Source organism: Oryzias melastigma, linkage group LG22 (genome assembly GCF_002922805.2).
Source record: "Oryzias melastigma strain HK-1 linkage group LG22, ASM292280v2, whole genome shotgun sequence".
In the NCBI taxonomy this organism is placed as follows: domain Eukaryota; kingdom Metazoa; phylum Chordata; class Actinopteri; order Beloniformes; family Adrianichthyidae; genus Oryzias; species Oryzias melastigma.
In genome coordinates this window covers 10,256,923-10,272,272 of record NC_050533.1, presented here as the reverse complement: position 1 = coordinate 10,272,272, position 15,350 = coordinate 10,256,923, and the positions used below count along the sequence as shown (strand labels likewise).

The following is a 15,350-nucleotide window of genomic DNA, read 5'->3' as shown; positions in this document are numbered from 1 at the left end:
TGAGATATTTAGTGAAGGCAAGAAACTAAATTTTTACCTCCATCGAAAAAGTCGAGTTATATGATGATGACTTAATTAGAAAACATATATTTGATCACCTCTCAGGATGGATTTTGCAGGAAGTGGAGGCGGCGGCATCAGCGTTCCTGATGGGAGGCTGTTAGCTGGAGGATTTTTATAGAGGAATTCGAGGTTCTCGTAGGTTTGACAGGGCCTGCCTGTACTCGCTCCATTACTCCCACACCAGCGGGCTGTTCCAACGCCTCCGATCGAGGACGGGGGGGAACGATTCTTTGGAAGTGGACTCACCTACGGAAGATGGAAACCGTTTAAACCTGTAGATCTTCTCTTTGAATTTTAATGACTGTTTTAATGATGATTTCTTACTTTAAAATTGCACAAAAATATATTCCCGTATATCTTACCCTTTCATCCAGGTCGTCCTCACTGTCATAGATCTCCTGAGAATGCGTCTCCCACATGAACTCCACATGGATCTGGGAGTTAAACTTCCCACTCTGAGCCAGCTCCAACTAAAATACACAAACACACACAAAAACACACACAGATGAGCATGAGGACTCATTTAACACAATAGTGATTCTCCTGCTCCTTCCTGTACGTTTTTCAGAACATAAAAACTCAGCAATTTTGTTATCAAAACATCCAGCTCATTCAGGACATTAATGCTGGTACTCTTGGTGTTCATAAACTATATAGTCTTTCAAATATTGAGCAAAATATGCCCCATTCAAAAACTTGATGCACTTTATACTATTGTTTACAGTAATTTTACTATGAGCTGTTATTTTAGCACTATGCCTGCTCCTTTAGCATCTACTGAGGTTTTTTTAAGCTAATTTCATCTAATATTTTAGCAACATGCTGACATTTTTTGGCTAAGTTATTTCATTCATCCATCTTCCAGACCGCTTCTTCCCTTTGGGGGTCGCGGGGGTGCCGGAGCCTATCCCGGCTACTGATGGGCGAAGGCGGGGTACACCCTGGACAGGTCGCCAGTCTGTCGCAGGGCCTCAATCATACACACATTCACTCTCACAGACACACCTAGGGACAATTTAGAGTCACCAATGAACCTATGAAGCATGTTTTTGGACGGTGGGAGGAAGCCGGAGTCCCCGGTGAAAACCCACGCATGCACGGGGAGAACATGCAAACTCCACACAGAAAGGTCCCAGCCGGGATTCGAACCGGGGCCTTCTCGCTGTGAGGCAAGAGCGCTAACCACTGCGCCACCGTGCAGCCCTTGGCTAAGATATTATTTACTAAAATTGTTAGGCTACTTTTGAGTTTAGCTAGGAACAGGCTAGTGTTTTTTTTTGCAAATTTGTTATCTAATGAGTTTTCTTTTAAGGCAATTTTTGAGTTTCACTAATATTTTAGCAACTTGGTAAAGTTTCCAGCTAATTTGTTATCTACAGAGGTTTTTTAGGCTACTTTTGAGTTTAGCTTGTATTTCAGCAACAGGTTAACATTTTTCATTAATTTTACTGAGGTTTTTTTTTTAGCCTATTTGGGAGTTGAGCTAGTATTTTAGCAATTTGCTAGCTTTTTAGCAATGTGCTAGCTTTTAGGCTAATTTGGCATCTACTAAGGTTTTTTGGGTTTACTTAGAGTTTAGCTCATATTAAAGCAACACACTACATGTTTTTGCAAAATTGGTCTTTAATAAGGATTTATATGCAAACTTGCTACAATTTTTCAGAAATGTAGACTAACTTCAGCAGCCTTTCATAGTTCTTTAGCGAAATTTAAAGTCTTTTAGCAAATTTAGCATTTTGCAAATTGCTTCAGCATTTTCAGCAATCAAATTTGGCAAAAATCCTTCACACTAGCATTATTGCTGGAAATGCAACTTTTTTAGTTAACCCTTTAACATCTGAGGCGTCGCCGGTGACGCTTAAACACAAAATCTTTAACCTATTGTAACCTCTTAACCGTTAACACGATCAAGGTAATTCCAGTAGATTGTGAAGGAGAAAAGCGAAGCGAGCCGCTTTTCTCCTTCACAATCTACTGGAATTACCTTGATCGTGTATCAGTAAATCAAAAAACATAAACACTGAAGCTCCAGTCTTAAAGGGTTAAAGATAAAATTATGTGGAAAATACCACAAACCAAGATGATCGCAGAAAACCTTTTAAACATCTTTCTGTTACACTGATGTCCCAATGGGTTCTTATGGGTTACAGACGAGACAGTTCAGTTTGAAAGAAGAGTAAAATGTGTACACTTGTGGTGTGTCAACACCACATTATTTTCTACACACCTCAAAAACAACTTCTAAACAAGTCGGTCTACATGAGCAGTCTTCATCCCTGTTCCTCCAGATCTACCAGCATGCCTCTTTTCCAAACATCCATGACCTGTCTGGGGCTGGTTACCCAAATCAGGAATCTTCCAAAAACCAAAACTGAGTCACCTGATCCAGATAAGTGGAAGATTCTGAGGTAAAACCTACTAATCCACGTCCAAAAAGTATCTTTCAAATAAATAATGTTGTAAAACCATCAAATATAGTCAATGGTACTTTAATAAAGTAGAGATTCTGACACCAATGTGACTCACAGTCGAGCATGTTGCATAAAACCCGTCTGCTTCAGCAGAGCAGATGAGCGGTAAGAAAATAAGACACACGCTGGGACTTGATGAAGATGATTCTCTTTGTGTTGGGAGTTCTGCTGCGCTCCACTGAGTTATTTTAAGGTAGTATTTCAAATGTTGGAAGTATTTCATTTCCAGCTTTGGCTTTCTGGTAAAACTTGATTCCCTCCTGACATTATCCAAGCATCTTAACGCACAATTGAAATGAAACAAGGGGATCTCACCAGTTCAATGCAGAGTGAGTGCTGCAGCCTCCTGGCAATATCAAGAGCCGTTTCTCCATTTGAGTTCACTACAGGAAGCAGAAAGGACAGTTTTGACTCATTGCACTATGTGGCACAGAAACACAACCATCAGAGTAGAATGTACCTGTATTCAGGGCCGCCTTTGCTTTGAGTAGCAGCTTGAGAGATTCAGGTTTATGGTACAAGGCGCTGTAGTGAAGAGCTGTGTTTCCCTCTGCTGTGCGCTTGTCCAAACAGTTGCTGCTCAAAGAACATATGGCCCACGCAGCCAGAGTTAAACTTTGTTAAAAGAGAGCAAACAGTGCTAACACACACAGAGCTGTTACTGAATCCAGTAACTCGTCTGACCTGTTCTGGCAAAGGAAATCCACCAGCGCCAGAGAGCTTTTCTCCTCCAGACGCACGGCAAGATGGAGAGCCGTCTCCTTAAACCCCTGAAAGAGGAAGACGAGACGACAACATTGTTAACCCTTTAAACACTGTTTTCACTAAATTGTAGTTTTTTTTTAAATAATGAACAAATCTGTTGTGGAGTTGCTGTGTAACAAAAAAGCTTAAAGCTTGAACATGCTTATATGAAGAAGCTTAATTAAACTGATTAACCTTTATAATGATGTTTGACATTTAATACAAGAAAAAAAAAAGATGGAAAAATCAAATAAAACACCGAAAAAAATGAGTCTAACTGTCCTACAAGAAAAAAACACCAACCAAAATTCAAAAACTGGTTTTATAACAGTATAAAGGATTCTTTTTTTGTAAATTGCAAAACTTCTCATGTGAAGGGTGCACATTTTTTTGCTAAAAAAAAAATCACTAAACTGGGAGGAGCTTGAAACAAATTGGGATAGAAGCCTTGGTGGAATGTTACTGCCACGCATTCAAATGAAAGACATCTGCGCTGATGCTGGAGTTCAAATTTATCCCAGGAAACATAACAAACAAGCAGAGAACCGCCAAAAAGAAGAGGCAAACACGTCAATAAAATCCGCTTCCGTGTGGGCACCTGTCTGTCGGGGACTGTGATTGGCTTGCTCAGGTCTGCTCCCTCAGCGTAGAGCTGCAGAAGCGCCGTGATGTCACGGGTTTTCACCGCATCGTAAAGCCGCTCCGGGTTTGTGTCTTCTTTTCGTTGGACGTATCGATGCTCCGCGTACTTTGCCACAATGTACTCCTTCCTGGCATTCCTGTCGCACAAATAAGAGCATAAATGTGGATAAATGTAAACAATAAATGAGCTTAAATAAAAGCGGTGGGAACTCACATGTCACTTTGTGGTAACGGCTTCACGTAGTCATTTGGGAGCCCCATCTCCATGATGTCATTGAATCTGGTGTTACCGATGCTGTAGGCCAACTGGAGTTACACGGAAACAGAGAAACAAAACTTTCACACACAAGCATGAGAATGGAAAACACAAAAGCGATGTTGTTTTTCACTGTTGAGTCTGGTACCAGCAGCTCTGAGGTGCTCAGCAGGTCCAGAGTGAGGGACTGAATCCTGGAGTAATGGACCCCCAGATCCCGGTGAATGCCAGAACATTCGATACACGTCAGAATGCCAAGGTTGGTGGACAGCCAGGTGGGTTCTGAAAACACAAGAAACATAAAACTAAATGAAAAAACATCCATTCATGCTGCTTGTTTCAAGAGGTTTTAGATGGTTTAAATGTTTACTTTCTGCAGGAAAGTACTTCTAAGCTAATTTAATCTTATAAAGGTTGCATTATTTCAAGAATTTTGTTTTTTTTCTTTATTTTTTGTACATCTTTTCGCAAAAAAGTCAGTGATCACCAGACTACTACAGAATGAGGTCCTGACGTTGGTATAGGAGCTGCCTGAGGCTCTGCAAACACAAGAACTTTTATGGGCTGATCTGCTAGCAGTTGTATTTTAAAGCAGTGTTAATGGCTGAAAAATAAATAAATGAAACAAATGGGAATTGTGCAAGGGGGTGTGAGAAAAGCACTCCTGGGACTCTATTCAGCCTCTGTTTGGGCCATATCATTTAAGAGGGCAAAGGAATGAACCCCCCCCTCGAGGAAAAAAAAAAAAAAAAACAGTTTCTGTGGTTGTAATTTCACTAATGACAGACCGACCTGGGGCTCCACAGTCTGCACACGCCTCGTTCCCCGGCATGTGTCGAAGCTCTGCAATAATGGCTTGAGAGAGTTCCTGAAGCCCGCTGTCCTGGAGGTGAAGCTGATCTCCTCCCAGCGCCGTGTTCAAGGCCTCCTCTTTACTGTTCTGCAGCACGGACACCCAACTAAGAACAGAAATGGAAATAGATTGAAGAGAAAAGTCTGATATTTACATATTCCATGTTTTGGAATTCTTCCTGCGACAGATCAAAACTTTAAGTAGCTAAAATATACACTTTGCTTACATCCAAATCTCTCTAAAGTCACTTGTTCAAATCTCATAAAGCTGTGGGGTTGGCAAGATGTCCCTGCACACACTTTTAGTTTCTCTTTGCACCTAAACTCACAAACATCCCATCTGAGAATCTGCCTGGAGGCTCACACTCAAACTAAAGGGCAGGCGACAGATCATCCCATCTGGAACCACATCACTCACAGTTTGGGGGAAAGGTTCCTCCCAGAACCAGCTGAACCAAGAGCTGATCTTCCGTTGGTTTTTATTTTCCCAAACTGGAAAGCTTTTTACTTTCTTTATTGAACTGAAATATTTCAGAGTCATCTTCGCCTTTGTATGTGTTTGTGGATGTGGGCATTCCAAAAATTCCTTCTTCCCACCAAAGCGCTGCCATATATATATAAACAGACGGGCAGGAACTTGCTAAGAAGAGATGAAAAGTGGGAGTAGGGCAGCTTACATCACACATTCCTGCTCGTCTTCCGCCTGGAAATGATACGTCCGATTATCTGCAAAGACAGAAATGAGAGCTGATGCTGCAAGATTGTGATAGAAAATTGGATGGATTAGACTTAAAGACACACGATGATGGTGTTTTAGCACATTCTTGTGTCATTTTTCTGATGATGAAGGACATTTATTAAGAAAATTAATGAAGGACATTTATTAAGAAAATTAAGCTAAAAATTGTATTTCTGAGTTTATCTTTTATTTAAAATCGTTTTGGTGAGAATCCATCGAGAATCAATCACTGGACTAAATATTGTGATTTATCGCAATATGGATATTTTGACACACCTTATTATAACATAGCTAAGCTTGGTATAAATGAGTTTATTTTGCTATTCCACACAAGAAAAACGTATTGTTGTTAATTTAAGATTGGATGTAGAAGTTAGCGAAGATTAAACCTACGAGTGACCAGGTCAAAGCTTTTCTTGTCCTCTGGATTCGGTCGTACTTGACAGGTCAGCAGGTTCAATTTGGCTGGAGGTCGATTGACCTAAAAATAAAAAGAAACACGATCTTGTCAAAGAAAACTTTGAACATAATAAGTGTAAAATAGGAGATTCGATGTTTTTTAGTCAATAAAGGTGAGTGTGAATTACTAATCCTCACCGTACTGTGGGAAATAGTCAAACATCCAAATTTGACGCCACACTTTCTCTTCTGCCAAACCTTCCTAATCCTGAAACACAATCGTAAAGAAAGACTGAGAAAATCGGAGGCGTTAACATGCATCATTAGTTTGAGTAATGGTGATTTATTCCAGCCCTCCTCTCAGAACTTTATTCTTGTTTTAATCATCCTATCAGTCAGATTAAAGTTCTGTTTTGCTTCAACAGGCTGTGGAGTTTACTCTTGTTTGATTTATTTTATCAAAAGAGTTTTTGTGGAAAACGACAAAAGGTAGAGTTGCTCAGAAAAGCAGTCCACTGAAGGTTTCCATGGAGGGGCCCCAGATTGAATGTTCATCTCAATATAATGAAGACCAGCTGGCCCAGAAACAGTCTAAACCTCCTTCCCTCCCCCCGACTTACTCGACCGCACTTCCACATATTCTGAGTCGTCAATATAAGACATAAACTACAGGAAGTAAAAGTCAAAATCTAACTTTTCTGCAGCAGAAAAACAAAACGTTTTTTGTTCTTTTGACCCAAAACAATCTAAGAATACACACATCCTGCTCCTTTGTTGGAAAAATACGCAGCTATAATCGTGTTATAGCTGATAAAGCCGATGCCTTTACACACCCATCACTCTTCTTGAGCAGGAAACCAGATTTTTCTGTCCCGTATTTCTTGTTTCCCTGAGGCTGGTGGATGCTGTATCCGTTGCCCGAGTTTTTCCTGTTAAGATATTCCTGAAAACACAAAGGAGGATTTAGGAATTCCTTTCAAAAGAGTCAAGAAAATGTGAGGTTTTATTTAAGAAAACAAAAAATCGTCTATTGGCGATAATCTACCGATATGATATGAATCGCAAAACGATACATATCGCAACACATCCCAAGACTGTAGCAGAACAATGTTTCCATATTTTTATATTTTTATAGACGCTGAAGGACGATCACAAACAATTAATTAAATATCGTCTTGTCAGCATTTTAAATAAATACAAGTATCGCCAAAGGAAATATTGCGATATATCACTCTACCCTACACCCCAAATAGATCGGTTGAAGATGTGTAAACAGAAAAATGAGCCCACCTCTTTCCCCTCCACTTGTAGAAGTAACCGGAGAGAATCTCTCAACTGAGTGAGTTGTTTGACGTCCTCGTCCTGCTCCACACGAGTCTATAAGAACAATGAGATTTTGTTTTTAAAGAAGTGTTTTATGCATTTGCTCATGTTTAGTATCAGGTTTAGTTTGGTTATCTGTCAAAACATCAGGGCTGTAGACATGGCATCCCATCAGGAGCAACTGGTCGGAGTGGTGAAAACTTTTTAGAAATTCTGCTTTTTGTGCTGAAAAGCCAAGAAAACATGTTGAAATAGTAAATGTAGTGCTTCAGAAAACCCTTTTTTTTAATCCTATAACAAATAATGAATATCCTCCTCCATCATGGGGCAGATAGTCTGGCGTGTCGGAACGTGTCTTTATTTTTACTCCCAACAACAGGAAAAACCACCAACGTTCCTGAAGTCCCAGTTAACAGCATCGTCAGCGCCCAACCCAGAAAACGAAATTATTTGGAAACAAAACTGGACGACTAAAATAACAGATGTTCTCTATACAAATATATTAAAATTAGGGAATCTTTTGGTTACACATTTCACAAGAAAACCGTTTGGTGAGAGGAGGGTGAATTTAGGATGATGGAACTGAAGTGATAATCATATTACTATTTATATTTCAAAAATGTTTCTTTAGGACTAAAATTACAGAAAAATATGTTAACTGCATGTGTGTCAGTCAATTGGAGCAAAAAACAAAAATATATAATAAGTCAGGTTTTAATAAATGAATCAAAATTGAATCAGTGAACATTTTTAATTGATTAATTGATTAAATTCAATATTTTTTTTCCTTTAAGACATTTTTTGTATTTTTAAGTAAATAAAAAAGTTTTTCTTTGAGTTTTTAATAAAATAAATGATCTTTTCTTTGTTCAGTTGTTAGAAAACTGTTTCTGTGACCAAACAAAAGTAGCTTTAGAATAGAAATTTGACCCAAAAAAACATATTTATTTATATTGTGTTGAATTGTAAACTAAATATTACAATTAAATCTTTTCAGTAGTGTTACACTACTATTATGTATAGTGAATAAATGTTGTGACAACATTAGAGAGCATGAATGATCATAGAACACAGACAACATTGTTATTTCCTGTAAGAATGACTTTTGCACTTTCGAAATCAGAGCAAAGCTTGACACTAGAAGACAGACTTTGCTTGTTTTTGCTTATAAAGCAGTGAATCAGAAAGAAAGAATAATTTTGGTTACTTGCCTTGTAAATAGAAGAAGTAAGTTTCTCAATAAAGGGGGAAAGGTTCTCCGCAGCTTTCAGTCCTTCTCGAAAGAAACTGAAACCAGAAGAACAGACGTGGAGTCACGAGGGTGCACTGGGGTTCGTTCAGTTTATTCTACTAGGTATGGGTCTATAAGAACCCTTTAAATACAAACTTCGGGTTCAATTAATTGATTGAAAACTAAAACCCTAAAACTGTCATGCAAAAGGAAGTACAGTGAACAAATACACCAGCTGGTTTTTCTACCAGGTGTGACATCAAAGGTTCTGCTGGAGCACACTGACCTCAATTGGGCGTCGAAATATGTGATAAGGCTCTTGAGAAGTTCAGGACCTTGGCGCACCTTCAATTCCTGGATTTTTAGCAGATACTGAAAACACAAACAAGCGTTCTAAGCATAAAAACAAATACATATAGTAAAGATTTTCATCACGCAAAGTAACTGTTCAAATCTAAACCTTTAAAAAATGTTTAGATGCGTCTTTTAATGTGACTGCACAAACTCTAAAACTATATGCAGCGTTAAAAAAAAAACCCTAAAAGTTCCACTCAGATCATGTTTTTAAAGTGTTCCCAGTGGTCTTTTCATTACGATTGTGCTGTTTTAGCCACTATTTTAAAAAACGATCATTTTCTGGGACATAGTTTCTGCAGAGCGGCAAGTTGTCAATGGAAATTTACTGCTGAGTTGTGGGCAGACACATTCTCATTCCAAATCGTCACATTTTAGCGCATGCTAAAGGACCCTCCTTGTCATTTTTTGACATGCTGGCTGTTCCAATTAAATCAAGACTCCCCAACCTCCGGCCACAAACCGGTACCGGGTTAAGGTTAGGGTTAGGATAGCGGTGCGGTACTGGGACGTGGACCGCACCAGTATCAAAACCCTAACCTTAACCCATACCGAACACGGATTGATGCCAATTCCAGATGCTTTACCAGACCAGACCAGGCTAGGGTTAGGGTACCAGTACCGGCCATGTCCCGAGGTTCGCTCTGTATCCGATAGAATGTCCGGACCCCTGATTTATTTGGAACACGCCATGAAATGATGAGTTGGGGAAACCCAATATGTCAAAAAAGTGACGCAGAGAGGTCCTTAACCAAACGTCAATATGTGACAACTTGGGAATAATAATGTGCTGTGTGAGCGGGACTATTGGCATAGAGCAGCCCCACCACCCCTTCCCATCACCCATAACTGAGCTCTTCGTTTCCATGCTCTCCCTCTAGCTTACAGCCTGATGCCAGCTCAGGCAAGTACATACATTAGGAAAAACTTGCAATGTGCGATGTTTACGATGTATTGTGCCGTCTTTCTAGATACGCGTATTGGACAGGCTGATATTGCGATAACAATAAATTTGTGATGTATTGTGCAGGCCTAACATGGATCTAGTTGTTTACAAATGAATGCATCCTAATGGAGTGGAGCAGGGAGCTTTTCCAACAGCAGTCTTTCATTTACAATTTGAATAAAGAAACATTCAGAAATGCAATTTTAAACTTAATTTGGTTAATATACGCTCTCTATTGTCAGAAGAACATTTACTTTTTTTTTTATCAAAGTGAGTCTTTAAAGACGGAAAATGTGTGGGAAAAACAAAGAAGAAAAGTCCTTTGTTTCTTTGAAAAGTGTTTCCACTCTGAGCTTTCTGGAGGTTTTACAGAGCCTCTGTGTGCAAGCAGTGAGAAGAGGAAGGAATGACTGAGGGTTTGGACTGGTTTTCAGCAGACACTCTTTCTCCATTTGGTTACTACAGCTGCTTTTAGTCAGGATTCAGCATTTATTTTGCTTCGAGTCTTCTCTAGCGTAGTCAGCTGACACCTAAATGACCTTTACACAAACCGCATGTCATGCATTTTTCATAGATTTCCTAAACCGTGCACCACAACAGCCATTTATGCAGAAACTCCTATAAGATTCAACCAATAACATTTCAGGTTAGAGTTAGTCTTATCATCTACAGTTGGAGTAAACATGACAGACCACCCATGTGAAGTAAAACGAAACAGCGCTTCAGGTGTTTTGACTGGCTTGAATCCTCTCACCTCACACATTTGCAGCTGGAAGACCCTTTTTTCTCTCTCCATGTCCTCCGCTCCGTCCGACCCCTCCACCCTGATCAGCCCCAGCTGCTTGGCTTTCTCCCTCTTCTCCTTTTCCAGCTTCCCTCTGTGAAAAGGAACAAAAAAAAAGAATCAGTTCAAGCTTGCATTTATACAGCACATCTGACTCCTAAATGAAGGGGAACTTCCCTCAACACACACATTCTTTAAACCCTGGCTTTACCTCATCACAGGTTTTAGGGAGTTGAAAGAAAAAGGGAGAGGTGTAATCGTCTTACAAAATTAGAGGACACTTAAATCATCATTTGAGGATCAAATCAGAGCTGTAAAGTGTCTCAGCCATAATTCATGTCATGTAGAGGATGACTCTGTAAAGCCCTCACACTGTGACTTGTTAAACTAAAGAGTGGATTTCTGAAGGCATTCTTCGTTTATCACTTTTCTTTCAGGACAAAAAAACCTTAAAGACGTAGAAAACAGCCACAGAGCTGCTATGAGTCAGCAATGAAATGTAAGTAAGAGTTAATTACAATTTGATGTCGTAATCCTTCAGACTCTTCTCCATGTTTTTCTTGAGCTCCTGAGGGAAAAGAGAAGAATTACAGCACAGAGGCAGACAGGCTTTTATTGCATTAACCTTTGAGTTCAGCAGGATTGCATTGCTTCAACTCTACCTTTCCTTCACAGTGTCATTAGATTCTTTAAAAGGCGAGAGTTTACAAAAGCATTATACTATTTTGGCGAAAAAGTCTATAAGTATGGCAACAGTCAGATTTGATGAGTCAGTTCAGTGCTGGACTGCATCGGTTTAAAGAAAGACTATTTTTAATAGCACAAAATAATTTTTATTCATTTTTTAAAAATAAAATCATAAATTCTATCAAAAATTAGAATCAGTTTTTATTTTTTAGGCTTGCACAAACGTAAGCGGTAAACCCAAGAATTGGTGCAGCCCCTTTCAAAATAAAATGACTTTGCACTGTCAGATTTTTTTTATAGTTATAGCTTAAAGATTAAACTTTAGCTTTATGATTTGTTATCAATGTTTACCTGTTTATTTATATTTTAACCTCTAGAAAATAACTCTCCTAAATGTGGAAGTCACAGTTCCCATCAACTGATTGTTTTCAAAGTGCTACTTGAGTTGAGGTATCAGTGTCAAAGTACTGAATTGGTTGGATTTTTATTCATAAATTCCTGATTTGATAAATTTATATTTCTAATATTCAAATGATGTTGATAATACAAAACCGTTTTTACATAACTAAACATCCACCGTTGTTTGACTACTCAGTACGGGGATTAAACTAACAACCTTAGATGTAATCTGTTGTTTACTTATATAGTTAATTTATATACAAATAAAATGATCTGGCTTTATTGGAATTTTCTGGATTGAATTGGATTATAACATCATGATTAATAAAGCTCTCACTGACAATTTTTGCTTTTTGTGAAGTAGTTTGTGACAACCTTGATTGTCAACTGATGCTAAAAAAATAAATAAAATAAAATAAGTTGAATAAGTTGTATAAACTTAACAAAAGTAGAAGTCTTAGCAATAAAAGTCATATTTTTTATACATATTTTTCAAAATATAATAATGGATTCATAGATTTTATAATCAACATCAATTTTTTAAAGTAAAACTTGACTTGATTTGTTGAGGTTTGGGACTACATACTTAGTTTCTATTAAATCAAATTGTGGTTATACTTCAGAGCTGGGTTGATAAAATCTATTAATCAATCTGGATTGATCTAAGCTTAATAGATCAAGAATTGATCCATAAAAGTATAAATCAATCAAACGCATAATGCTAACATCCGCTAGCTTGTTGCTAACATATAGTGGGATTTCCCATAGGATGACAACTGCTAACACTCAGTAGACCTAAATGTACATTGCTGACTACATGGACATCTTTATATACTCAAAAACGTGGATTTTCCAAACAATGTTAAGGAATTTTTTTTAAAGTAACTATTTGTGATCTAAAGCACCGTTTTTTGTTCATACTTTCTTCTTCTTCTTCTGGAATGAGGTGTAATGCTACAGCGTGATCGCCACCTAGTGGCCAAACTAAAACGTCCTCCAGAACAATTGTTGGAGTTTCTCTGTTTGAGATTCCATGCAACACTGTATGGTATTAACAATCTCATCATTTAATGGATTTCAGATCAATTTGTTCAATCATAAATAATATTCATGCACCTGTTCTAACCAGAAGTTTTCAGTATGTGAGGGTGTTTTAGAGATGAGTTTCAGACTCACTAATCTGCTGTCCCGCAGCTCCGACTTCAACACATTTTCCAGAGGAAATGTCATGATGCTGCTGAGGCTTTGCACCTGAAACAAGCAAGAGAGCAGCAAAAGAGTTCAAACATCCCACTTGACAACAGAGATGGTCCCTATCTGCTCAAGCATGAGCAATCGCACACAAAACAACACAGTTCGACACTCTTACGGTCTCTCCCTGTGGAATTGGGTTTCTGGGAACGAGTATGGACGACCCCCAAAACACCATGACGCAGTCGTTTCAAAGTGATGAGTCATAAAATCAAAAACACCAGATAATAACTTTTCCTTCTGCAATTTCCGAAATCCCATTTTTGAGTTTTAAGGGTTCAAATGAATCACCAAATAAACTAAATTTCAAAGTTTTCTACAGGTTCCCCTCCCCCACGATAGCAAATCACGTGGTTATTTCAACAACCTGACTAAATAGCAGATGAATCATTTCCATGTGTTTACACTGCACCACTGTACAGACTGACAAAGTCCATTAGTGAGTCCTGCAGCCGCTTTTCCTCCATTTCTGGTAAATTAAAACCAGGCCGCTCTCCCCTCCCAACATAAATAATGTCGGACCACTTCCGCGTTCTGACAGCAGAGCTGACCCTGCTGTATTGACCGAGGGGCCCAGAGGCTGGTGGGACTGCTATGGTTGGCACTGAAACACGGAAGCTGCACACTCAGGTAACTAGAAGTTAATAAATGAGGTTCTGTCAGGTAAACATAAAAAACACGTGACAGAGGATCAGTTCCTAGCTCATAAAGTCAGAAGAAAGACTTCCTATGTTATAGAAAGTAATTAGCATGGTGATAATGTTGGTCAAAAATGTTATTTGGATCTTAAAAGGTCTTTAGAAAAACATTAACATCACAAGCTATTACACAAAAGATGCTTTTTGGTAACAAATTTATTTGACCTTTTCTACCAGTTATATTTCTATAGTGTCAGTGTAAGTTAGAGGAAGTTACTGTTTGGGTCTCATATGTAAAGAGAAGTTAGCATGTATTTGTATTTGTGTACCTTTGTGAGCTGACACAATCACAGCTAGTTAAAGATCCACTCCGATCACCTTTTCAGCTTTTTTTTTTTTTAAATCATTGCCAGTGGTCGTTTAAGGATTATGCCATTTTTAGACAAAATAAAAAAAATCAGTGTTGTTTTCTAGGACATAGTTTCTGCAGAGCAGCAGGAGTTCATTACAAATTCACCAGTTGGTGCAAGGGGTGTTACAGATCACAGATAACGGATTCCTAGCCATGGTTCGGCCCACACGTGTACCACGGATCACCCCCCTCCTCCTCCTCCCCCCATCGCCACTGCGTACCTTTTTCACGCACTATTAAGATCAGTTGTATGTTCACACCAAATGCAGTTGGGGTCAAATGTATGTAATGTACATCATCTTTGTTTCAACACGCGTCAGAGTTGCTTCTTGATGGTTATCCAAAAGTCTGTTAACCTGAAGCTCCCTTGAAGAGCTGAGTAAAAGCATCAGTGCACATCTCCATGTCTGGGTTCAGACCTCCCAGTGCAACAAGGACGTGTCGTCAAGGGAAGGCAGTACGGCAAGCCAAAAAGATCAAAAATCGCCAGGAAAAGTGGGTATGGCAGTGTCTCGCCTGCACATGTACTACGGATAATAATAATTATTTGAAATATTCAAATGTTCCAACAGTTAGTTTCAATGCTACAATTAATACCAAAAATAATTAAAGTTTAATTTTAACTTTAGGATTTAATTTAGACATTTATGGGGTGGGAGAAGGTAAAAATTCCGTATTAAGCATTCTTTTCTCTCAGTTTTTGTAGATTTGGTCACCAGACATGTAAATGTGACACAATCCGAACCGCAACTTTTGTTATCCGTTACACCCCTAGTTGGTGCAGAGAAACCTGCCCCCCTTCCTATCACCCATAACTGAGAGTTATCTGTTTAAACTCCCTCCTGCTAGCTTACAGCCCCTCACACTCCAAATCTAACATTACCAGGCAACAAAATGGCGAGCAATTATGAGCCAGATACCAGCTCAGATGCTTGTTTTACTTTTTAATAGAATATTTGTTGTTTTTTTCTACCTACTTTCAAAGTCATTGATGTGTTTGTGTTATCGTTGTAAAATCAGAATAATTTAAAGAAATATATATATATTTTTTATTTTAGAATTTTGGAGTTGAAAGCATTCATACATGAAAATTCTGAGCTTGTTGAAGTGTATTTGGTGCAGTGGATAGATCCTCTTAAGTTCAGGTAAAAAAAAGACA

At 38.6% G+C, this 15,350-nt stretch overlaps 1 protein-coding gene across 2 annotated transcripts in view; it reads right to left on the bottom strand.

The window, feature by feature from the left end:
* asap3 (ArfGAP with SH3 domain, ankyrin repeat and PH domain 3) overlaps window positions 1–15,350 on the bottom strand; it is a 27,077-nt gene that overhangs the window by 1,953 nt on the left and 9,774 nt on the right. For both annotated transcript variants that reach the window (XM_024273215.2, XM_024273207.2), the window contains exons 4-22: window positions 13,067–13,141; window positions 11,323–11,372; window positions 10,775–10,898; window positions 9,007–9,092; window positions 8,701–8,776; window positions 7,457–7,543; window positions 7,000–7,109; window positions 6,365–6,434; window positions 6,161–6,248; window positions 5,706–5,754; window positions 4,969–5,135; window positions 4,325–4,458; window positions 4,135–4,226; window positions 3,877–4,057; window positions 3,219–3,304; window positions 2,995–3,110; window positions 2,850–2,917; window positions 426–533; window positions 99–309 (exon numbers count right to left, since the gene is read on the bottom strand). In XM_024273215.2, coding sequence (XP_024128983.1) covers window positions 99–309; window positions 426–533; window positions 2,850–2,917; window positions 2,995–3,110; window positions 3,219–3,304; window positions 3,877–4,057; window positions 4,135–4,226; window positions 4,325–4,458; window positions 4,969–5,135; window positions 5,706–5,754; window positions 6,161–6,248; window positions 6,365–6,434; window positions 7,000–7,109; window positions 7,457–7,543; window positions 8,701–8,776; window positions 9,007–9,092; window positions 10,775–10,898; window positions 11,323–11,372; window positions 13,067–13,141 — 1,978 coding nt within the window. The remainder of the gene's footprint in view (window positions 1–98; window positions 310–425; window positions 534–2,849; window positions 2,918–2,994; window positions 3,111–3,218; window positions 3,305–3,876; window positions 4,058–4,134; window positions 4,227–4,324; window positions 4,459–4,968; window positions 5,136–5,705; window positions 5,755–6,160; window positions 6,249–6,364; window positions 6,435–6,999; window positions 7,110–7,456; window positions 7,544–8,700; window positions 8,777–9,006; window positions 9,093–10,774; window positions 10,899–11,322; window positions 11,373–13,066; window positions 13,142–15,350) is intronic.